General features: G+C 43.7%; 1 protein-coding gene across 4 annotated transcripts in view; it reads left to right on the forward strand.

Moving 5' to 3' along the window:
- Nucleotides 1–24,174, forward strand: part of CSNK1E (casein kinase 1 epsilon) — a 50,105-nt gene that overhangs the window by 10,073 nt on the left and 15,858 nt on the right. For all 4 annotated transcript variants that reach the window (XM_053405133.1, XM_053405134.1, XM_053405132.1 and 1 more), the window contains exons 2-5: nt 3,025–3,112; nt 20,867–20,977; nt 21,099–21,247; nt 21,898–22,126. In XM_053405133.1, the coding sequence (XP_053261108.1) occupies nt 3,037–3,112; nt 20,867–20,977; nt 21,099–21,247; nt 21,898–22,126 (565 nt within the window). In that variant the 5' untranslated portion in view covers nt 3,025–3,036. The remainder of the gene's footprint in view (nt 1–3,024; nt 3,113–20,866; nt 20,978–21,098; nt 21,248–21,897; nt 22,127–24,174) is intronic.

Below are 24,174 nucleotides of genomic sequence, written 5' to 3' on the forward strand. Positions count from 1 at the left end.
AAGAGGGTGATTTAATTTTAAGTTATACTTGTGGCTGAGTGATGAGATGATCTTATCAGTTTTTATCTCCTTTTAATGCTTGCATTTGTTGTGTGTGGTTGATCTGCCTTCTTTAGCTCCTTTTCTTTTTTGGTAACTGCTCTGAAGGGAAATGGAGAGGAAAGAGAGAAGGAAGCAAATATCTCTGTTGTGGCACATTGCTTTTTGGAAAAGTATTGCTATATTTATGTGCACACTCCTGTTCCCCCAATCCTTTGAAGCTGATATGGAATACCCCCCCCCCCAATTCTTCAAACCCAGAAGCATCCATTATATACCTGGTCAGCTCTGGCACAGTGTGGCCTACTCTGGTCCTCGATTCATCCTTGATTTCTAGCAAATCAAGTAAAGCTGGAATGGAAGTCCTCTTGTTTACAATACTTGCTTGGGGGGTTGCCTATGCTGTACTGTAAAGTGCTGAATGCTAGATGTGTGGGGCCTGCTGTGTGTTTGCACACATATTTTTATTATATGATTGCATTTACATAATGTAGAGTAGGTTTGTGTGTGTTGCTGATTCGAATACAGCTTTCTAGAATGTGTGTGTGTGAGAGAGAAAGAGGGAGAGAGATAGAAGTGGCTATTAATATAGTATAAGCATCCACTCATGCAGAGTATATGCATTAGAGTGTGTGGGAGTCTTTCTAGTTTCATGAAGAGGGAATTCTTGGCTGGCATCTTGACTGCCTAGGGCTGTTGCTCTAGTTTGAGGAAGGCCATAGAGCTGGCTTAATTCCTTTCTGTCTCTCTGGATAGAGGAGGTGAAGGCCTGAGAGTTTGGAGAGAAACTGATGTGGCAGCAGGGTGGGTGGGTAAGTGTTCTCATCCCCAGCACCTGGAAGCAATTCCTAAGGTGACTGGTTGATTTGTTGTTGCCCTTGGCATGAACTGTTCTTGCTGCCTTCTCCGAACCCTCTGTCCAAAGCATTGCTTGCCTTATTAATGTTTCAATCATATGCATGCTTACTAGGAAGCAAGTCTGATGAAGCTGGAGGTACTTAGGTGTGTGCTTCATTATTATCTTTATGAAAGGGAAATTGGGAGATCTCATTCTTTGTCTCCGCCCCCCCAAACAACAGCTGCTTTTTTAGAAAATGAGTTTGAAGGCCAGTCAGCTGTAAAGCTGTGTGGGGCACTTCCGAATTAAGCCCTAATGTTCTTGCAGGAAGTTAAAAGGTCACAACTAACTGCAAACCACAGTGAGCAGCTGGGCCCCTGCTTGCTTATGGGTTACTAGCTGCTGATACGCTGGTCCCTACTTCTGTCTGTACTCTTGGGTTATGTGTTGAAGAGAGCTGGCAGAGAAACCTAGGAAACTCCTAACCTTTAGGGATCAAGCATCTCCAGAGTAACTTCTGAAAACTGCTGGCTCCTTCCGGTTCGTGTGTCACCAGTGTTTATAGGAATAAAAAAAACTTATCTTGTATGGAGAGCAAGTTAGAGTATGAGTCAAATGTATATGCAGTTACATTCCTAGTTTAATTGGGGTAGTGGAAGGGATCAATCCTATCTGCTTGCTCGAATATAACCTCTTGATTCCTGTTTGTTCCCCAGGGCTGTACTTGAGCTGTGTATTCTGCTTGAATTTTAAGACAAGAGAATAACTCTGTAGTCCTTGCAGATTAACAATCCTGCATGCTTGGGTACATGTTTTAGCAGGAGACTCTGCCTTCTGTTGTGCTTTGAGTAATTGGAACTGGGTATTTAGGGTTCATGATGCCCTGTTAAAGCTTACAGTGAAATGTGTGCCTTTAAGCTCCACCACTTCTCTTTTTGCAGTACATGATTAGTTTGGATATGACTAGAACTCCGCTTTACTTTGCTTATTCTGGCATATTGTAGACCTTGGGGTGCAGCAGAAAGGAAGCTGTAGACTCCATCAAGCGAAAGGACCCCCTGTCTGCTTAATCCTTGCCTGTTCTTTCAAGCAGCCTACCCACCCAGGAGAGCAAAGCCTGCATACAGTACATTAATAAATATGCATTACATAAATTAACCATACAGCAGCATCCTTTAAAATGAGCCACAGTCTTTCAAACAGATCCACGTTACTGGAACAGTGGTGGGGCGGGCAGGAGGAGACAGGAGAAACACAAGATGGTGGTCTTCTGGGAGCGGATATTGCTGGGAGTCTCCAGAACAACATTTGGCACAGGCCTAAAGGAAGAAGTTGGCATGCATGGCTGAAGTGAAGGTGGTAGTGCTGGGGTTTGGATGGATCTCTCCTGTTCATGAGCGTGATGTGTGGAAACATATGGTGTGCCTGGTGTCAAATGTGGCATGCAGATGTGCACCTTGGGCCCAGTAACTGGTTGTGAACCATGTGACTGAGGAATTTGTCCTGTACTACCATGCTACTGCCCAGAAGGAAAGCAAAGCAGAGTAGAAATGTTGTGAGCCCCAAATCCCAGTTCATGCCAGGTGTAGGGTTCTGGCTTGTCCTTGAGATGGGTTCACTTTCTCCACCATAAAGTTCTTTGCTATACATTTTGTTTTAGCCAGAGACCCACATCCTGGTTCCAAGTGTGTTTTATGTTCAAGTCTGTCTCACTGAGGCTTTTTTCTAGGTAACGTTGCAGCCAAAGTTGGCCTTGCAGTCAAGGTTACTTTAGGTGACTGGTTTGGTTGAACTGTTACTTCACCACATCTTCTGAATGCCCCCCCAGCCTGGAAAAAAACCTGTTAAGAAATATCAGACTACTGTTTTCTAAATTGAAGGTTTTACTATGACAGTGAGAGAGCCCCAAGGGTTTAGGCAGCAAAACTGGACCCAAAAACTTTAATTGAAGAAGAAATAAACCAGGGGTAGGAACCTCCTGATGTTGCTGAACTCTCATCACTTATAGCAAGCATAGCCAGTGACCAGGGTTGATGGGGAGTTCCCCACACCAGGAATAAATATTGGGCCCCTCATATGGTAGCTGAATGTGTTGACTTAGGTCATCTTTCTAATCTTACCCTGTATGTCCTCTGTTTTATTCCCAGAGCAACTGAATCATGGAGCTTCGAGTGGGGAACAAGTATCGGCTGGGAAGAAAAATCGGTAGTGGATCCTTTGGAGATATTTATTTGGGTGAGTTTGTCCTAACTGTAGGAATGCATCTTCTAATAGCTTAGAACATTTTGGAATAGTGAGCTGGTGTGTGTTGGTTCTTATGTGTTTCTTCAGCCTTGTATTCTCTTAACTAAGGAGGCTAAGGGCCAGAGGAAAAACAACTCCTTTAGACAGAGACTGGGGGACGGGGGACGGGACATACTCTTTTTATCTGATGCCTGGAATTCATACTATTTTAAAAAATTGAGGTGTGGTAAGATTTCTGTACTACTGTAAAGACAGCAAGCATTTCTCACAGGGCTTCTGTTCCTGGCCTTCATTTGTGTTGGTGGAGCGCATATAAATGTGCCCCCTTTACCCCTCTTCTGGGTCCAAAAGGACCACGCATTGACGATTGTGACAATTGGACACACCTAAAATAGTCACCGCCTGTATTCATTAACAAAGATGGTGGTAGAAGTTCTCAAGCCTCAATATGTTCAGCACTGTATAACAGTCTGACCCAACCTGGTGCTTTCCAGATGTTCTGGACTTCAACTTTCATCAGTCAGTCAGAGTTGTCAATGATCAGGGATAATTGAGGTTGTCCAACAACATCTAGAGGACATCTAGTTGGGGAAAGGTGCTATAAAATCTTGTATCTGTTTTTTGGATTTTGTATATAAAGTACATGTTTGTTATTTTATGAACATTTATAACCAACTGAATATAAAAGTATTCAAGCAGTGTATAAAACATGATATATAAAAGCAACGTTTTCTTTAATCCCCACATTATCGTAATAATGGTAAAGTCAAAATAGTTGGTACAGGTTTCAGCTTTCAACGACCTGATGGATTACTTAGATCAGAGTCCTTGCTGGTAGCGCCATGTCTAGCAAAGCTAGGGCAAATGAAAAAGGTCTTTAAAAAGATGTCTAAAACAAAGAAAAGGCAACACACATGGCAGAAGGAAGAGTGCCAGGGTAGTGCTGTCGCTACCAAATGATGGTCCATAAGACATGGTGCTACTGGTAAGGAATCCTCAGATAAAGAAATCTAGCAGGTCTGTGTATATGGGCAGGCAGTTTTCAGGTAACCTTGTTTTAAAAACCTTTATATCCACGTAACCTTTCTACTGCAAGGTATTCAGGACAGCTTATAATCCAAAGCAATTGGTTAACAAACACACCACACAACAATGGAAATGGCAGCAGCAAAATAAGCAGGCAAGAAACATCAAGGGCATGTTAGTGGCCGAATAGTTGTGAGAGTATACTGGGACTTGACACCTAAAAAATAGAAGGCCGAGTGTCAAATGTGGGTCTTCCTGCAGAAAATGAGCCTTGCCCTTAGTCTCAACTCACCTGTCCCCTTTGACGGTGGGGGCACCCAGTTCAGGACTGTAGGTGTTACGCTATGTTGTGTACGTTTGTTCCCTAATTGGGAAGCCCTTTTTGCTAGCTTGTGGCAACTAGGCTATGAAGCTGGCTGCTCTTGGGAAAACTGGCTTGTGTGACAAAACGTGCTTTGTCACACTGCTGTGTTGCACATCCCTGGTGTAGAGTATGCTTGCAAGGTTATGACAAAGGGTCTTAAGGATTCCTCCTCCTATACAGTGGTACCTCGGGTTAAGTACTTAATTCGTTCCGGAGGTCCGTTCTTAACCTGAAACTGTTCTTAACCTGAAGCACCACTTTAGCTAATGGAGCCTCCTGCTGCCGCTGCGCCGCCGGAGCACGATTTCTGTTCTCATCCTGAAGCAAAGTTCTTAACCCGAGGTACTATTTCTGGGTTAGTGGAGTCTGTAACCTGAAGTGTATGCAACCTGAAGCGTATGTAAACCGAGGTACCACTGTATGTCTCATGTAGTTCTGATCACTGAGGGTGTGCAAGGGCCAGAGAAAAGAATTCAAATGCTCACCTCCTGTATTTCTCTGATTGGGAAGGTGGAGATTCTTTTAGGATAACCATCAGGTTATGGGTTGGGGGGGTTGGGTGCTTGCCTTTCTTCTTTCTTTTTACTTTTGAGAATGGTGGACTTAATTACGTTTGTCAGTGCTTTGGCTCATTTTTATACTGCCAGGCAGCATGTCTTCCTCTTGACAACCCAGGGATCTCTTCTCATAATCAGTCCAAACTATCTCTTGTTCTGAATGACCCTACCTTTTTGTGTGTGTCTAAATATATTAAAAAATTAAAAAATTGTCCAGTAGCACCGTAAAGGTAAAGGGACCCCTGACCATTAGGTCCAGTTGTGACCGACTCTGGGGTTGCGGTGCTCATCTCGCTTTATTTGCCGAGGGAGCCGGCGTACAGCTTCCGGTCATGTGGCCAGCATGACTAAGCCGCTTCTAGCAAACCAGAGCAGCGCACGGAAACACCGTTTACCTTCCCGTCGGAGCGGTACCTATTTATCTACTTGCACTTTGATGTGCTTTCGAACTGCTAGGTTGGCAGGAGCAGGGGCCGAGTTTTTGTATGTGTGTGTTCACTTAATGGTGTGCCCAGAGGTAAATAAAAAGTCCTAGGTGCGGCTTCCCTTCCCAGGGCTGCATCCGAAAGGGCTACCCTCTGAGTGATCTGTAAGGTGATGCCTCTGCATGCATAGCTTCTGTGTAGCATGTAGCTGGCTTTCCCAGCTTCTAGCAGGGTGTCACATTGCAACCTCCCATCTCCAGTTTCCACTCTGGCATTGCCACAAGATTTGCCAGCCCCACTGTTTCCCAGATTCCTCCTCTTGAGTGTGGTTGCTTTGGGTTGTTTTCTTTTGAGCTGCCCTGCCTTAGTTTTCCAGTGTAAACCTTCCATTTTCTGCTTATTTTATTGATATATTTATATATATTCAGATTTTAATAAGCTGCTTTTCCACCTAATAGAGTCCTCAAAGTGGCAGGTGACAATGCAGTTATTAAGGACACAACTAAATTAAAACATACAAATTAGCCTGTGTTGTCATTCTTCTGGCTGTGTTTTGAGTCCTCTTGTGGGTGGATCATAATACTGGGCCTGTGTTCTTTGCCCACTGGGAAATCCTGTTCCTCTCTGACACCATGGAAATGGACTGTCTGATTTTAAAATTTTATATACTCTTCATTTTACTTAAAAACAAATCAAAAGTTTAAAAAACAATATTTTTAAAACCCAGTTTGTTATGGTATTGGGTGTGGTGGATATGGTGTCTCTGGCTGTATCCTTCTATGCTTAGGCCTATTAACTTGTACCCCATCTTGTCACCTTTTCCTTTGACTATTTATTTCCAAGATTCTGGTTTCCACTTGTCAAAAGCCCTCTGCTCCAACTGGATATCTGCCATACCTATTTAGCAACTAAACTTGTATTTCTCTCTCCATCCAAGGTCTCAGGGTCGTTTTCTCACGCTATCCCTTTTTACCCTGTGAAGTAGTCTAGCCTGCAAGTGATTTTGTCTAAGCCCTGGTGAGCTTTATGGCTCCGCAAGGATGTAGCTTTCTCTGTGTCTGCAGAGTATGGTTTGGACCATACTTGCAGTGGGGTTTTCTGATCTACTCTTTTAATGAGGTTCTGGAAATGGATGTGACATAAAGTGACATGGCTTTTAAAAGCAGTTCCCCCCACAATAGTAGTATCTAACAACAACAACAACAATAATAATACCCTATATGTTTGTGTGCCTAATAATTGATGCAAATTGCTTTCAGAATACCTTTGAATGAAGCAGGATATGAACATTTAAATTGGGTGTTGAGTCCATCTGTGTTGGGAGAGCCACAGGTTCCTAACTCCCGCCAGGCCTCATGGCCAGTGGTCTTGGATGATGTGACTTAAGTTCAACATCTGGAGGGCCACAGGTTCTCCACTACTGGTTTAAATAAACAAACACAACTTTGAACCCAGGTCCCTCTAGTCCAAGCCATAGGTTTTTCCAACTGCATCCAACTGGACTAGCTTTTTCTTAAACCTGAAAGAAGACCCCCACCCACCTAACAGGCTACTTCAGCAAGAGCCGTTGGGCCCTATTCTGCTTGCACCTTGAATGCCTTCTGATTTCCTTCATCTCCTGTGAAATGTTCATCCATCCCTTTTATTCCCAGCCCTATATTGGTTGTATATTTTTGTTTGCAAGCCCTTGCTACAAAGTACTTCCATGGTCTGTTGTGCATCAGCTAGGAACTTGCTGCTATGGTGTTCAGTAATATGTAATTTGTAGTTATCAATTGATTATGGTAATTTGGTAGCACTTCACTGGCAGCTACATATTTTTTAGCTTTTTCTGCTATTTTCCAGAACTGGCGCACAGGTGGGGAGCTACAATATTTATTGCCTGTATTTTAAGTTCAGCCTTTGGTACAGGGTTGACAGGCTTCAAGCAAGAGATGGTGGTCACTGACACTGCACATATAGTGCTTGTACTGCAAATGCATGATTGCTTCTAAGATGGGGGTCAGCAAGTATACTTTGGGCACTGCCATGTTGAACGTAAAGATGAAGGAAGGTGCAGTGTGCCCTCTAGGAATAAAGATGGCACAACTGTCCATCCCTTTTTCTTGCACTTGTGAAAGTATGGGCATAGGCAAAGATGGAATATGTCTGGCTTGAAGCCTTTGCAATTTTGCAGTATAAGATAAAGGCTGCATATTCTTGATTAGGAGTATTTCATTATAGTTTTTCTGTTAAGTAACAGACTCTTAAGTGATGGCAGCTTGTTTTTTCATTTCTCCTATTTTGAATTTTGTGGCGCTGCTCAAGTGATGGGGGGCACCAGTTCTCTGGCCAACCATGAGTTTTGGAAAGCTTCAAAAATTGATGTCTGATGAGCTGGTGTATTTGATCCTTCCCAAGATCCAGTAGCCATTCTATAGTTTCATCTCAATGTCAACATGAGCGGATTTGAAAACGTCTCATTCGGCTCAGCCCCCACTGTTCTTTCTGTCCACTTGCATCCTTCCTCTTGGTCTTTCCACCTTTTTTATTTCTCTGTCCAATAAGTGCCAAGTGAAGTGTATTTCATTAAATCCAAGCACTTGTATTTCCTACCCCACCACAAAATAACTGAAAGCGAAGTAGGTAAATCAAAAATTGGCTGGCTGCTTCTGCACATGCCAACCACTGTGTGGATTTATTGAAATTTTGCTCTCAGGATGCCAGCCCAGTTGTGCAAAATCAGACTGGAGTGACTTACCCCAGAGGGAGGTTGCTTGTTGCTTGGCAAGCCTGGTATTGGAAAAAAGAGCATTGGAGATCAGGCCGAGAGACTGGGGTGTCCTGGGCTAGACACCCTATAAGCCTCTTTTGCATTCTATGATTCTGTAATTCAATGGCTTTTATAAACACACGTCTGGAATGTGGAGACTTTGCTTTCTGTTGTGAAGACTGTTTGGTTTGGGAGGCTCAACTGAGCAACACTGCTGAACCAATGGTGTGTGTGGGGGGGGAAAGAGGTGGGTGATCCTGAACACAGTAGCCGCTTGGGGGGGTGTATTGTCATTGGATCCAGAGGGGGAACTTTTATCTGCAGGAGTTGCTACAGGTTGGAACAGAGATTTTTCTCCATCAGACACGGAAGGCTGTTTGGCAAAGCAGGGCATGCTGGGTAGCTGGTGGTGTCTGCTTGGACAGTTCCTGATGGCAGGCCCCTCCCTCGGAGGGAGGGGGTGCGTTCCCTTTGTTTCCTAGCTAGTTAACTCTCTCTCTCCCTGCCTGACTTCACCCATCTGCTCCATTCCCATCCTTTTCTTTCGCCGCTCGGTAACAAAAAATGACAGGGAGGAAAGGTGGTGGCAAAATGTCGTTCTGCTCTTGAATGCCAATAGGGGTGTGTTGAGTGTATTTATGTGCCCCAACAAGTCCATGCACCTAAATTTCCCAAAAGGGTCCCTCGTGAAGACTGTCATTTTCACTTAGGCTGGTGGCATCAATCTTTTTGTAAGACCTTCTCCCTCATGCCACCCCCACCCCCCCACATTTGAGCAGTTTGAAACAAATGGATTTTGAAGTATGCGGCCCACACGATTGAATGAGACAGGGGGTGGATGCTGCGTAGGATTGTTGATGATTTCCAGATTTCTCAGATCACTGAAGCATAAGGTCTTGGTAGCATTTGTATCTATATGGAATGAGGCAAAGGAACGGGATTGTTCCTAACTACCCTTTGTTGTCTTGGCTGCTTCATAATCTTATTTGTAATAGCAAAGGCATGATTATGATTGGATATGGTTTCCTGGGGATTTATCTCGTATGGGGACGGTGCCTGGTGTTCACTTGACTCTTCCTTCTGTGTTTGAACAATGAGGCGGGGATTATGGGCTGGGCTGGGGAAAGGCAGGAGAGCAATGGAGGGAGTTGCAGGTAAAATAAGACAGTTGGGGGTTCAGGAAAAGGCTGGCTGAAGAACTGGGGTTTGAGGAGGAACCTAAATGGAAATAAGTTTTATAAATGAGCCTTAGGTATAAGTATGATTATGACCTGGATATGAAATGGGGAGAAGTATGCTATTTTCATTTTTAATGTAGTCTTTGTTTTTGAAAGCATTTCTGACTTTTAGCAGGCAAGACCTTATTTATCATTACATTTATATCCCACCTTTATTGCAAGGAAGATCAAAGTGACACACAAAAGTTTCCCCTTCTCTCCATGTTACCTTATCAACAACCGTGTGGGGCAGAATTACACTGAGAAACTGTGATAGTGAATTTCGTGGCTGGGTTCAGGATTTGAACCCAGATCTCCCAGATTCTTGTCCAACACATTAACCACTACTCCAAATAGGTAGAGTTCTTGTAGTCTGAGCTGCATTAAATTCAGTCGTCTTCTTACCTTGTTCTCTGGTGTAGGCAGCAGGGGCTTCTGTCATGCATAGCTGGATGGGACCAGGAAGATTTTGGACTTAGCTATGACAGAAAGTTGGGTCTTTGCTCATGCCTGCTGCCTTTTGTATTGTCCACACTGCTCTGGGCTCCTTGACTGAGCAGTCCAGAGACAAAATCACTCCAAAGAATGAATGTTACATAGATACATAGAATGTATGAGTGAGATAATGACACCATCTCCTGTTGTGGATTTGACTTGTGAGGCTTTCTAAACATATTATCCTCCCCGTATGCTCTGCTGCCATTAAAAAAAAAATCTAATTAGTGAGTCACAGCCTAAAATACAGTTTTTAGGAAAAGGTAGGCAGCTTATGTAGTAGTAGTAAGATGTTGGCGAGGATTGCTAAATAAGCAGTTTGCATATAACTTGTGTTGGGGAAAGGCCCCCATGGCATGAGGACAGAGCACTATGCTTTGTATGCACAAAGGTACAGTTGCTCACACTGGTATCTCCAGGAGGAAAAAAAGAGGTTTGGGTAGCAGGTGATTGGAAAGATAGCTCAGCCTGAGTCTCCAGAGAGCTGCCTGCCATTTCAGAGTAGACAAAGCTGGGCAAAATGGACCAGTTAGCTGGCCTGGTAGAGCAGCTTTCTACATTCTGCTTACAGACTCTTTCGAGGTAAAGGACTATTCTGAATGGCTGCTTGGAATAAACCAGGTACCCCCCACCCTTCAAGATGTGTGTGAGGCCTCCAGCCTAAAGGACAGGCATCTTGATACAACTTCTCACATGGCATTCTCAATACTGCCTTAACACTTGTAGGATTCTAGACCAGCTTACAAAAATACCTTGCGTGTGGCCACTGATGTTATAAATGGATGCCATTTTTCCTGAGTCTGCAGACGACAGACCTGAAGCTGTGACTCAGATGTCAGCTCCTGTGTGCCCACAGCCTCCCTCCTCCCGGCTAATCTCATTGGGGTTGTAGCTTTAAAGCCTAGTGACAACACTCTTTAAATGTCAGCATTAACTTTGGTTTGCTGATCATTTTAGCAGATGGAGTGAGAATAAAGCCCATGGGAAGGGGGGGGGAGAGGACTAGGAGTTCCTACAGAGAAGGAAATGCAAGAGAGGGGGGGGGGCAGGCACCGCAGGTTGTATAACTCTGGTCCTAAGGGGGAACGTATCTTCCTAATGAGTAATGCCGGGCATGATGATAAGATAATGGCTGAGAATTTAAAAGCGGAAATATGTGTTATGCAAGTGCCATGCACTATCCTATTCAAGTGAAGAACTGAGTTGGCGGATCACATCCCTGAATTTACACCTTGCCCTCAGGGCTATGACTAAAATGGAGGGCAACTGCTTTGCCAAACAAAGTTCACTGACAGGTTGGTGATGGCAGTACTTTTGTCTCTGTGGTTGTTTGTTTCTCTTCTCCCCCCCCCCTCCCGACCTGTTCAAATGATTGCTTCACACACATGTTCCCGTGGAAAATGGAAATCTTCCTTTCTCTGGCTGGTATATCAGAACATATTATATTCCCAGTCTGTTGTGCCTTGTTCTTCATTTCCACTAGAGAGAGAATGTTGCTAATGAACATAGAGCAAGATAGGGGCTGTTGTTGTTTTTTGCTTTGGCCATTTTTGCCCACAATTGCAGAACTGTGTGCTTGTTGGCTATTCCTGCAGTATCGATAAGGACAGATGTCTTTTACTAGGTCACTTGCCAATGGGGTTCAACCCTGTTGGGAAATCCTGCCCCCTTCCCAGATGCATAGCAGCAGGCTGCCATTGCACTCTGCACATACACGGAGGTGCTTTTTATTGTCAGTACCAACTTCCCAGAACTGTACACAAGTTAAAGGGCTTTCCTTGGTCCAAACTGCTCTGTGCTGCCATACCTGTGCACATAAGTGTCGTGAGATGACTTTGAGGTGGTTCACACATAATGCCAGACCATGGTTTGTTCCGACATGAAAGAGCAGTTAAAGAAGGCTTGGAATCTCATGCTGCTTCTTGTGTGGCGCTTTCCATAGCTTGTTTTGCCCACTGGGTACTTAGTGTGTTTTTTCCCTACAACCCTGTGCTGCATGGCAGGGAGCAATCCACTCATGAGCTCCAGCCGGCATGGCCTGAGGTTCAGGGGTGATGGGAGTTGTAGTCCAGCAGCATCTGGAAGGTCATGGGTTCTATATCCCTGCAATATTGGAATCAGGATCAAATGCTGAATTTCAATCCTGGTTTGCAAGTTTAGTGAAAACTCTGGTTCTAATGCAACAGCAAATGATGCTTTGTCTCAAAGGAGAAGGGCAGAGATCAGGCCAGAGAAGAATGGTGGGAACGGCTTCACATACACAGTGAGGGGAGCCCAAGGCTTACTACGCTCTACTCCTTTGAGTAGGTCTAGTGGGAGTTTCTGCAGCTTAGGGTGAGTGGCTAACTGGCAAAGTGGATCACTCCTGAAGCCCCAAACTAGATTTGTTTTCTCGGAAACTTGCCCCAACATGGCCCTTGCATGATCACGATTCTGCCCATAGAAGGTCACTCAGACTTTGAAAATTCAAGAAGCAGCGACACTACAATATATAGAATGGCAGCTGACCAGTTTATGCTAAGCCTAAAAACCTCATTTTGTGTTCAAAGCAGTGCACCTCCTTGTACCTTTATGTTCATGGAGGGAGGTTAAATCAAATATTGCTGCTCTCACTGTTCACTTATCCTGTGGCCTGTTGATTTGCCAAGCCTCTGTTTTGCATGGGTCATTCTTTACTAAGCACTCCAATTTGTATTTGAAAGAAACAGTACCAAGCTTCAACTACATTCAGTATCCTACTTTTGACTGTGAAGTGTAGGGTCTAGGTCACTTTTGAGCTTTGCATAGAAATGTCCCAGATAGCATTCCATGGCCTTGGGCTCCGTTGTTTACATCATTTTTCTTATACCCATACGTGTATAAAATAAAAACATGCATAATATGTAATTTGATAAAAATATAAACAATATATATTTATACTTTGCAGCCTTCCCTTCTTCTAGCTTTCTTACCTTTTGCTTTCTACATAGTCTCTAAGCACCTTACAACATTTTAATAGCATAACAACAATACATTGCAATTTTAAAAATCCAAAAACTTGTAGAATAGACCCAGTAAAGCAGCAGCAAATAACTTCAGTAGCAAAATATGTTATCAAGCAAAATAATCAGAATCAGACAAATGCCTGGGACAAAAGTTCTTACCTGGTGCCAAAAAGACATTAATGACTGGGCCAGGCAGACCTTACTGGGGAGACCCCTTGCACAGACAGGAAGCCAGATCCAAAAAGGACCTCTTCCTTGTTACCACTCTTCAAATCTCTCTCGGAGGAAGCACCTAAGTAAGGGCCTCTGATACAGATCTAAGAGCCCCTATAGGGTCATGTTGGGACATTTCTGAAAAATACTGGGGTCTAGATCCATATAAGGCTTTAAAGATCAAAACCAACTTCTTGAATTGGCCTTGGAATGTAGAGGCAACCAGTGCAGCTGAGCCAATACCAGCTTTATATTATCATTTTGCCTCAAATCTGTTTGCAATTGGCTAGCAGCATTCTGCACTATCTGGTGTTTCCGAACAGTTTTTCAAAGCAGCCTCACGTAAAGCACAGTGCAGCCAGGTTATACCTGTTCAGATAGGGTTGTAGCTGATCAGCAGCCTAACACCACTGAAGCTACCTCTTCTTCAAGTAACAGCAGTGTATCAAAAACTATGAACCTGTTCTTTCAAAGAGAGCTCCCCATCTCCAGCATGCTACAGGTGAACCACCCACCAGCAGCATCTCAGTCTCATCAGGTTTAAGCTTCACTTTATTGACACTCATCCAGTCCATTATTTCAACCAGGCAGCAATTCAGCACATCACTGCCTCACCTGCAGAAGATGAAAAGGCAAACTAGAAATGAGGCAGTTTCTAGTGACAGCATGCTTCAGAGCTCTGTATGACTCCTGCTTTTGTGTATGTGTTAAATAGCATGGAGGACAGAATCAGCCCTGTTGGACCCCCTCACTGGAGAACCCACAGGGGCGTGCTGTATCCTCCAAGCACCACCACCTGGAGCCAACTATCCAAGTAGGAGTGGAAGCACTGCATCATTGTGCCTCCAACCCAGCAAGTCATCCCAGAAGGATACCATAGTTGATAGTATTGAAAGCCGCTGAGAGACTAGAGCATCAAAAGGATCGCACTCCTCCTGTTTCCACCCCCCCCCCGCAACACAGGTCATAATCCAGAGCGACTTGAGACGATTTCTGTACCCATACTGGGCCTGAATCCTGATTGAAGTGGATGTAGAAAATTAGTCTTCTCCAAAGAGTGCCTGGATCTGCTTGGCAACCATCCTCTTGAGGAACTTTCCCAGAAAGGAACCTCTGCTGCTGTTCTGAAACGATTTTGAACTTCTGAACCCAGGGGTTTCTTTAGGAGTAGTCCACCACCACCTTCATCAGGTGGCCCAGGCATTAATTACCTCCCTGGCCCAGCCAGCTGCCCCCTCCCAGTCAGGTTTTGTAAGCCAAAAGGGACAAGGGTCCAAAATGTAAGTAGTTGCACAAACCTAACCATGTACCTTCTCCAAGTCCTCAGGCTGCAGGATCTGAAACTCATTTAATGATCTTTTACCAAAAAAAGTGCTCCAGGCCACCCCACCAGAATTGTTTGTTTGTGTGTAATTATCTCTGCTGACTGTTGATAACACTTCATGCATCTAAAGTGGACGCTAATCCATAAAACCTGTTACAGTCTTCAAGGTGCCATACAAACTCTTGCTTTGGCTAACTAAGAATATCTAAATGTGACTTTTGATTGTAATAGTCAAAGCTGTGCATTCTCTGTTGGAAGTACAGTGGTACCTCGGGTTACATACGCTTCAGGTTACATACTCTGGTAACCCAGAAAAAGTGCTACAGGTTAAGAACTTTGCTTCAGGATGAGAACAGAAATTGTTCTCCAGCGGTGCGGCGGCAGCAGGAGGCCCCATTAGCTAAAGTGGTGCTTCCGGTTAAGAACAGTTTCAGGTTAAGAACGGACCTCCAGAACGAATTAAGTACTTAACCTGAGGTACCACTGTATTCTAAAAGTGATTAAAAAAAAAGCTATAGGACACCAGAGGGGTCTAGGAATCTCTGTGTGCATAATTTCCTATGGCTGAGGGCCTAAGTTTCAGACCTCTGTAGAACTTCTTCCTCTTTCACTTGCCTTATTTGGGGCAGAATAAGATATGCAAAACATGCATAATATATCCAACTTCTAGAATGCTACTTCCTTTGTATAGGCATTCTTTAGCTGCTGAGCGTTGCTAAGTGTAACAAGCCTGACACATTTGTGGCAAGACTATAAAGTTAAGATTTTGCAACCCCGGAAGCCCTAATTGTGTAAGCTTGTTATAAGCAAAATAAGTGGTGCTTCTGATCTTGCAATAACTGATTTCTTTGACATAACACTGTCCTCAGCATTCACAGACAGGCTAACAGCTTAACTGGCACCAAACCGCTTGAGCTAGGTAAACCAATACTGATTACAGAATAAAGGAGGACCAGAAGGGGAGAAGAAACGTGATTTAATTATAATTTTTATAAGTTGTAGGTAGGGGAACTGAGAGTGGAAACTGCAAGGAGTGAAAATGGTTTCCTGGCCATAAAAAGCATATTCCAGAGTCTCACTTCCTCTTCCTTCCCTAGCTTCTTGGTAATCAGGGTTAGATGTTTGTTTATATCTTACAAAAGTGTTTCTATACTACTCTATCATACAATGTCAGGACAGCGTACACCATAAAAACATAAAACACTTTTAAAACAATGCAGATACTGAGGTTCTGGGAATGCTGGAACGCATCCCCATGACTTCTGAATGACACATCCTAGAGCAGGATTCCTCACCCTCGGCCCTCCAGATGTTTTTGGTCTACAACTCCCAGGATTCCTAGCTGGCAGGACCAGTGGTCAGGAAAGCTGGGACTTGTAGTATCAAAATATCTGGAGGGCAAAGGTTGAGGAAGTCTGTCCTAGAGAAATGGGAGAAGCTGCCCCAGGTGGTGGTGTTTTTTAAAAAATCTGCTTCATTACAATTTTGCATGACCTGTGCTAATTTTAATTGCGAATCTTGCTTGTTTAAATACAGATGAGCTGAAACTGAGCTAGTTTTGCACAAAGTGACAAATCAATTCCTTTTGGAGACCTCTTTCATTGGGGCCTTCTCTCTGTTTGCTCAGGACGACGAGCCTGTTGCCAAAATGAATGGGATGATATTCTGCATCATGCTGCAGTGAAATCACTACAGCACAGTGTGGCGAGGTGGGAAGCATCCCTGTTTCCAAAGCAACTGGGGCAATGCTCTGCCTTACTAGTATAGTGCAGTTGCCATGACAACTGGCATGTTCCCTCCCTGTGCTGAGGGCGCAAAGCATTGACTATCTTCTGCCCTCAATGTCACAGAGCCAAAACATGGGTACATATTCTCATGATGTTATGTTCCCTCCATGATTCCTAACTGGTTGGGATCACTCAGAAGAAGAAAGCAGAGCCCTTTACCTCACCCAGCTGCAGTGGCACCACAGCAGAGGAATAAATTGAGAGCTGTGAATCGTTGCCAACAGTACCAAGGAAGATACTATATACATGCATTTCAGCCAGGGACTTAGGTAGGCCCGACCTGCCTTGTTATGTTGTGTGGTGGGCTCCCCCCCCCAAATAAGTAGATTGTGAGGGGTCTTAGTACAGTGGTACCTCTGGTTACGAACTTAATTCATTCCAGAGGTCCGTTCTTAACCTGAGGTACCACTTTAGCTAATGGTGCCTCCCACTGCGCCGCCCCCAGCAGGCGATTTCTGTTCTCATCCTGAGGTAAAGTTCTTAACCTGAGGTACTACTTCCATGTTAGCGGAGTCTGTAACCCAAGGTGTTTGTAACCTGAGGTGTTTGTTACCCGAGGTACCACTGTACATGCCAAAAGGATGTCCTGGTCTTAGGGTCTTTGTGTTTAACCTTTTGTTTAAGGGGAGGGGGAAGCTGAAATACTTAGAGAATTAACTTTCATCACTTTATTGTAATCAAAAGATTATATGCACACACCATTACTGCAACAGCTTCCAAAATGCTATAGATGTTTTGTCATATGTATGTTTGATTTGGCGGCATTCGACTAGGCTTTACTCAGATTAGATCCATTTAAATTAATGGGCTTACTTTAATCATGTTTATTAATTTCATTGGGTCTACTCTTGAGTACAGTCTTGTTTAATACCCTCCATTATTTCTTAGCTTGGATGCCTTATGCTTAATGATTGCCCACAAGGAAAGACAATTAGATGTATGTGTTGGCTGGGGATCTGCCGCTTTATTGGATTAGAATTCCACCTCTGAATGTTCAAAAAATGTTTTTCACCTTCTAAAAGCTCTGCTTTTGCCTGAAACTTTTGGGAATGCAAATTTAGCACGGTCCTAACATTTAATTGCTAAATAGTTGGACATAATTTAGTATATAAACTGTAAATAAATGGCACCAAGAAAAAAGGAGGTCTGCCACCCGGGCAAATTTTGCATTTTGTTGATGGGAAATGGTAAGGAGTTACACGGGAAATCACTGGAACAACTATTTTTAGAGCAGCAGAGAGCCTCGGCCCAGATTCAAGTAAGCCTCAGTTCTGGCCCTCAGCTGCACCTGGCTCCTTACATGAGCACTGCACAGGAGCGCCTAGGAGCCAGGAGAATTGGTTAGAGATCAAGGCAAGAGAGGCTATAGCCTTCAGAGTTGAAGAGGAGGCAAGACAGGAACTGGGCAACAGTCAGAGTGGTCAGGCCAGTGTGGGGAAAGGAAGTAGGTGAAAAGGATGGGTAGGCAGGGAGAGAAAAAGAAGCCTCTGGAGAGAAAAGGGCCAGGAAAGCCAGTGAAAGAATTTTGAAAGAGGTACGGTTAATATTTATTATTTTTTAAAATAAAATAATCAGTGCATTGAGAGGCAGGGGATAAGAGAGGAAAGCTGTTGTAGGAGGAAAAAGTGGATGTAAAAAGAGCAGGGAGAAGGAATAGGGTGAAATTAAAATGTGAAAGGCAGAAGAAGTGATGGGAGATGAATTAAAAAAATTTTTTTTGAGAGTTGGAGGGAGAAAGAAATAGAAAATAAAAAGATTTCTGTGTTTAGAGTATCTAGATAAGCAAATTCCACCAGAAGTGTAGAGGATTGAATGTTACCTTTATTCTAAAACCTGCCATCCAACCAGTTGATTAAAAATGTGCCTCTGCAGCAGTGCTTAAAAACTAAAAGAAAAAAAGAATAAAAAGCCTTCTTAAGAAAAATTGAGGTCTGGCTTAGCCCCCTCAAGACCTGGTCAGAGTGAGTCTGGTAGACCTCATTGGGAAGAAAATTCCATTGGGAAAGCATGACCACTGGGTAAAGTTCTGTTCTTTATAGATGACAGTTTAGCCACCTATCCAAATTAGGGCCACAGCAGCAGATTGAAGGCTGTGGGAATATTTGCATGGAAGCAGGTATTTTAGCACACCCTTGGATTTGGTTAAGACTTGGGTAGGCTGCTGAGCAGATTAGGAATAATGAGGATGAAAAACGTTGATGTGCTCTGAGAGGGCTATGTGAGAGTAAGATTGAAGTGGGTTTTGGAGGAGTTGATGGCCTGAGGCTGTTGAAGCAAATACTTGAGTTGATAGGGTTAGATATTACTGGCCCAAGGTCTCTCTTGAACAGGGGAGACAGCCACTTGCTTGCCTAATTTGTGAATTAACACTGTACAGAATGGCTACATGTGATTGGGAGGTGACAGGACACAGAGACATGGGTGAGCTTGAAATGGTGTAGCAAAACTTCTCCAAGGATATGAGGCTACTGTATTCAGGTATTCTGTGGAGCCTCATACAATGAGGCCCAGCAACACTCTCTCGTTTTTGTTAGCTTCTGACCTACAGAATAGGAGTGTCCTGAAATAAAAGCCACCTCTTAACGACATATATGACAAGTCTGAGATTGGGAAGGAGATTGTGGCGTAATCGCTGCAGGCAGGCTGAGTGCAAATCTTGCTGTTGTGATTTTTGGCTGGTGGAACCTCTCTGTTCCCATAAGGGGGGGGGGATGGCATGCTCCACCCTCTTCTCTCGCAACCAAAAGAACAAAACAAAAATGATGTATTTAAAAAATAAAATAGGGTTGTGTGCAGCACTTAAGCAATTTCTTGCTTTGGTGGCAGCTAAATTTAGCTCCACCCGTGTCAACATTTAATTAAATGAGAAATATAATGGTACCCTGTGTGTCGTAGTCCCTGTGTGGTTTAATTTGCTAGTGAATCTTTTTTCTTCATTCAGAGTGTGTGAGTTAATTGATAAACCAAATGGGATTTTAAAAAATCTTTCCAAAAGTATAATTGCATGCTTCGTTGAAGAGGAGGGCACCTGAAGAGAGGGAGCAGGTGGGACTGATTGTGGGACTTAACAAAAAGAAGCCAGTTGATTGTTTGCTTGCTTCTAAATGGTTTCACTACAGAAATAATAATATGCACATTGTTTTGATGGCAGTGGCAAGAGTCCTAGGATACAAGGTGTGTGAACAAGAGCTACTCTGCCAGAAGGATACCTCGGTGCTAGGAGAATTCTGGTGTTTACAGTGCTTGCAAAGCTACTGTGCTTTTGCTGCCAGTGGGGAAAAATGGGGTGTTCCATACATTTCTGGGGTACATCAGCATGGTGTGTCTGCAGTCTTATCAATCATTGATCCATGATGTTGCTGGCTCCCTCTTTTATGAATGTTGTCCTCAGTCCTATTGCTGCCCATTCTGATCCACACTCCTGATGTGAAAACACTTGCCCTCTTTTTGGTATGTGCTCTCATCCCTGAAGGCCATTTTGCACATTGCACAACGGCAAGTGTAGGTTTGCCCTCAATAGGACACTCAGCAGTAAGGTATGCAACCAGTTGCATCTTCATGATGAATGTGTCTCTTTCACACTTATAAAATGCAATGTGTGAAGTTCCAGGTTTTTTTACCCTGTGTAGCTAGGGTTAGATAATTTCCCTGCCCAGTGCCGACCTAAGAATTCCTGGCTAAATTGAGATTGTAATCTAGTTATTTATTTAGGTTCATGCATTATCTGCTTGACCAAATTTAGTACCTTGGGCTGTGGTTTTTTTTAGTAATTGTGGGCAAACTGGTGAGCCACTTACATGTATTCAGATCTCTGCTTGTGGCCTCTGATGCATCCTTTTAGGAATGGCTTCTTTACATGGATGGTATCCCAACACTTTAAATGTCTCTTATGGCTGTGGTATATTTATTGCAGCTGATACATGGCTTATGATGAATGTGCTAAAGCCTTCACTGCATCAGACAGTCTCTGTGCTTTCCATGCCATTTGAGGCTGAAAAGTGCAAACAAACATTTAGCTAATAAAAGCCAACTGTTTGTTTATACTTTTCACATTCGGAAGGCTCCATCCGGTGAGTAGTTCATCACCTGAGGTTTTGAATGTGTTTTTTTTAATCACATTTTTTTTTACTTTGGCTTGAGGGTCTTAATCTCCTCCTAGCTTGACTAATTATAAAACAAAAGATTTGACTCAAATTCTTAAGGTGGATCTGCTACCCAATATTAAAAAGGTTAGCACTATAACCTTTATTTTGTGAATAATATAAGCGTTTTCACCCGGGTCATGTGCAATGGAGATCCAGTGTGGAGTGAGATTAAGAAGTGTGTCAATAGGACCAAGGAGACAGGGAGTTCAAATCGCTTGCCAGCCTTAGCTTGATGGGTGACCTTGGGCCAGTCATGTAGCACCCACCCAATCTACCTCACAGGGCTGTTGTGTGCATAAAACAGGGGAGGGGAAAGAACTGTCCTAAGCTCCTTGGATGATAATGATGATGGTGATGATATTTATACCCCGCCCATTTGGCGCTGTTTTCCCAGGACGGATGAGATAGAAATGTACTAAATAAATAGTCATCCCCCCCCTCTTTGTTTTCATGCAGGTGCCAATATTGCCACTGGGGAAGAGGTAGCCATTAAGTTGGAATGTGTGAAAACGAAGCACCCGCAGCTCCACATCGAAAGCAAATTTTACAAGATGATGCAGGGAGGAGGTAAATTCAGCGAATAATGAACTACGAGTTTCTATGAGGTACAGTGGGGTTTGGATATTAAACCTTGGTGCCTGCTTCTTGGTGTCTCATAAGGGGTGTGTGTGTTTCTCTTCCCTCTTAGTGGGCATCCCTTCCATTAAGTGGTGTGGAGCAGAGGGCGACTATAATGTGATGGTGATGGAACTTCTGGGACCCAGCCTGGAGGACCTCTTCAACTTCTGCTCTCGCAAGTTCAGCCTCAAGACTGTTCTGCTCTTGGCAGATCAGATGGTGAGTTCTTATAATCTGTTCTTTATGCTCACGTGTGCCTTTCTTCTCAGTTCCCTTCTTTGTAGCAGTAGTTCAAGATTTAATTATCCTAAATTATTACGCTTGAGTGGGGAATGGAGAAAATGTGCACAAAGGGTGTCTTGTTCTGCAAGAGCTGGAGAAGCATAAATCCTCATGTAGGAGAGATGGGGTGTGTGTAGCGTATGTGCTATTGGCCAGTGTGGAAGATGCTGAGGGCAATGGGGTGTGTTGCTAGAGTTGGTAGTTTGTGATGCACTTAGACCTGGGTGCTCTGAGTACCATGTTTCCACACTCTCTTTGGCGGCGGCAGCAAGAAAATCCTGCTTCTGGCTCCCAAGTAAATGCATTTGAAATGTTCCTTTTGAAAACTTATTAAGCTCCAGAGGTCCTGTGATTAGGCCCACGTTTTCACTTTCCTGCTACCGAAGGACAGAAAGTTGGGATTAAAAGAAAACTTCAGGTTCCCTGATTTCTCTTTGAGATGACATTGCCAGTTAGAGGAGACTTCTGGTTAACCCTCTTTTGTGTATTTGGTTTGCTGTGTAGCTTGCAGTGCTATTAGTGGCCTTGGTTTCACCAATTTCTGTGTATATTCTCCTTCCTGGCACCATTTCCCAACCCATTTTCAGATCAGCCGTATCGAATACATTCATTCCAAGAATTTCATCCACCGAGATGTGAAGCCAGATAACTTTCTTATGGGGCTCGGCAAGAAGGGCAACCTTGTGTACATCATCGACTTCGGCCTGGCCAAGAAGTACCGAGATGCCCGCACTCACCAACACATCCCCTATCGGGAAAACAAAAACCTGACTGGCACAGCCCGCTATGCCTCTATAAATACTCACCTTGGAATTGGTAAGCTTGTCTTGTACTCCCATGTTACTATGGAGAACATGGTTAGGTGGAGAAAAGTTGTTGTGGCCTTCTATATGTTGCTGGGCTCCCATCAGCCTGCATAGCCAGTGGGCAGGGATGATGAGAACCTTAGATCCACATGGTCTCCACCTTTGCGTTAAACAGTAGTCCATTTCATAGTGGTTATAATTTTGCAAACTTGTGTAATAACTGCAGGGTACCACTCAACACTAAGCTGAGCTTTCTTAGTCTGCAATTGTGTGCTTTTTCGAAGTTCTGAGATGCCCCAGACCAGGGGTCATTTAACCGGCCCACAAGCTGCCCCCAAACCAAGCCACTCGCTTGGCGAGTCTCCACGTGCTGCGCTAAACCAGCACAGCGCAGGGACTCGCTTCCACAGCGCCGGAAATCACATCTGCACAGACACTGGAAATCGCGGGCCCACGGGGGGATCTCCGCTGGAGTGAACCGGCCCAGGCGAGGTAAACCTTGCCGACCCCTGCGCCAGACACATGAGGCCACCTTTTTTTGTACAGCAGGCCGAGGGCATTCTCTTACTTGGCTCCTTGCAGACTCCTTTGTGATGCTACTGGGTAATGTGTGAGCTAGCAACCTAATAACTAATGCCACGGGCTTCCATTGCTAAGTGTTATTAGTATCTAGTATGAGGTCTCTGTTTGAAACTTCAAATGGTGTAAACCATTCAGCTTTTCAAGCAATTGATTACTCAAATTTTACACAGTGAAAAGAATTCTAATGCGCTTTTTTGATACGTCATGTGAGGCAGTCTTTTCTGAAATGCCAAATAACTATTTTGAATGCCTTCCAGTGTTTGGATAGAGCCAGGGAAAGAATGTCATTTCTCTCCCCCCCCCCAAAAAAAAATGGCACAGGGGAAATGGACTAGCCGATCTGTGTACTCTATGTAGGCTGGTCCTTCAAGAGTTCTAGAGGTCTTACTAGCCACACCCAGTTATTCAGGGAAAATGTTTTAACTAATGTTTTAGTTGATTGTGCTCATTAATCAAAGTTTGCAGCCCATCCTATGAACTTCGTCACAGTGTCCAACGGTTAGGCAGAACATTTTGTTCTATGCTGGTTACCCTGTCTCAAAAATGGAATTAAGAGAGCTGGGGAAGGCTTAAAGGAGAGCACAACTGAAATGACCAGGGACTTGGAGGATTGGAGAATTTTTTCACCTTTAGTTTAGGGGGAAAGGATGGCTAAGGGGACATGGGAGGGTATAAAATCATGAAACATTTTGAGAGAATCTGATAATTTATATCTTTCAGAGTACTGATAATTTATATGTTTCAGGTCCTTCAGGTTGCTAAAAATTCACCTAAGGTTAATTATGTTCATGCAATGCATAATTAACTTTAGATTAATTGCTCAGATGGCTTTTTTTAAGGGGGGGAGGATTAGACAAATGTGTGGAGTCTTTGAATGGCAATCGGCTATGAAAGCTAAAAATGATATTTCCTACCAACAAGGTATAACTGTTAACATCATGCTCTGCTTGGAAGCTTACAAGGGGCTTCCTGCTGGATATTGGATCTGTAGCGTGGCTCAGAAAGGCAAGTTGTTGTGGGAAATCCCATCCTCTGCTAGCCTTTAACTGTGCTGCTGAAGATGAAAGGAATGTATAGCAGAACTGAAGTAACAGTAGAACATGTTTTTTGGGCCCTTTGGCAGCTTAAGCTTCTGGACAATTGGCCAGTGACCTGGTCAGTGCATGATTAAATGTCAAATGTTAAACAGTCTTAAAATTTATCTGCCATGATGACTTCCTTTTGCTGCCTTGCCAAGAGAGAGAGAGAGCACTTATACCACATGCCTCAAGACCTGCTGTTGCCCCCCTGGGAACTTGGAACGTGCAAATAATTTTTAGGCATGCAAATAATTTTTTATAGCTGCAGGAAAGCTGCAGAATATCTTCTTCCCCATTGTGTTGAAAACAACAAAGCAGTAGTGTTGCTGCGTGGAAGATTGGAGGATCCCAGTACTGTAAATATGTTCTGCATCACATTGAGATCAATAAGAGGGAA

This window comes from Podarcis raffonei, chromosome 10 (genome assembly GCF_027172205.1).
Source record: "Podarcis raffonei isolate rPodRaf1 chromosome 10, rPodRaf1.pri, whole genome shotgun sequence".
Classification (NCBI taxonomy): domain Eukaryota; kingdom Metazoa; phylum Chordata; class Lepidosauria; order Squamata; family Lacertidae; genus Podarcis; species Podarcis raffonei.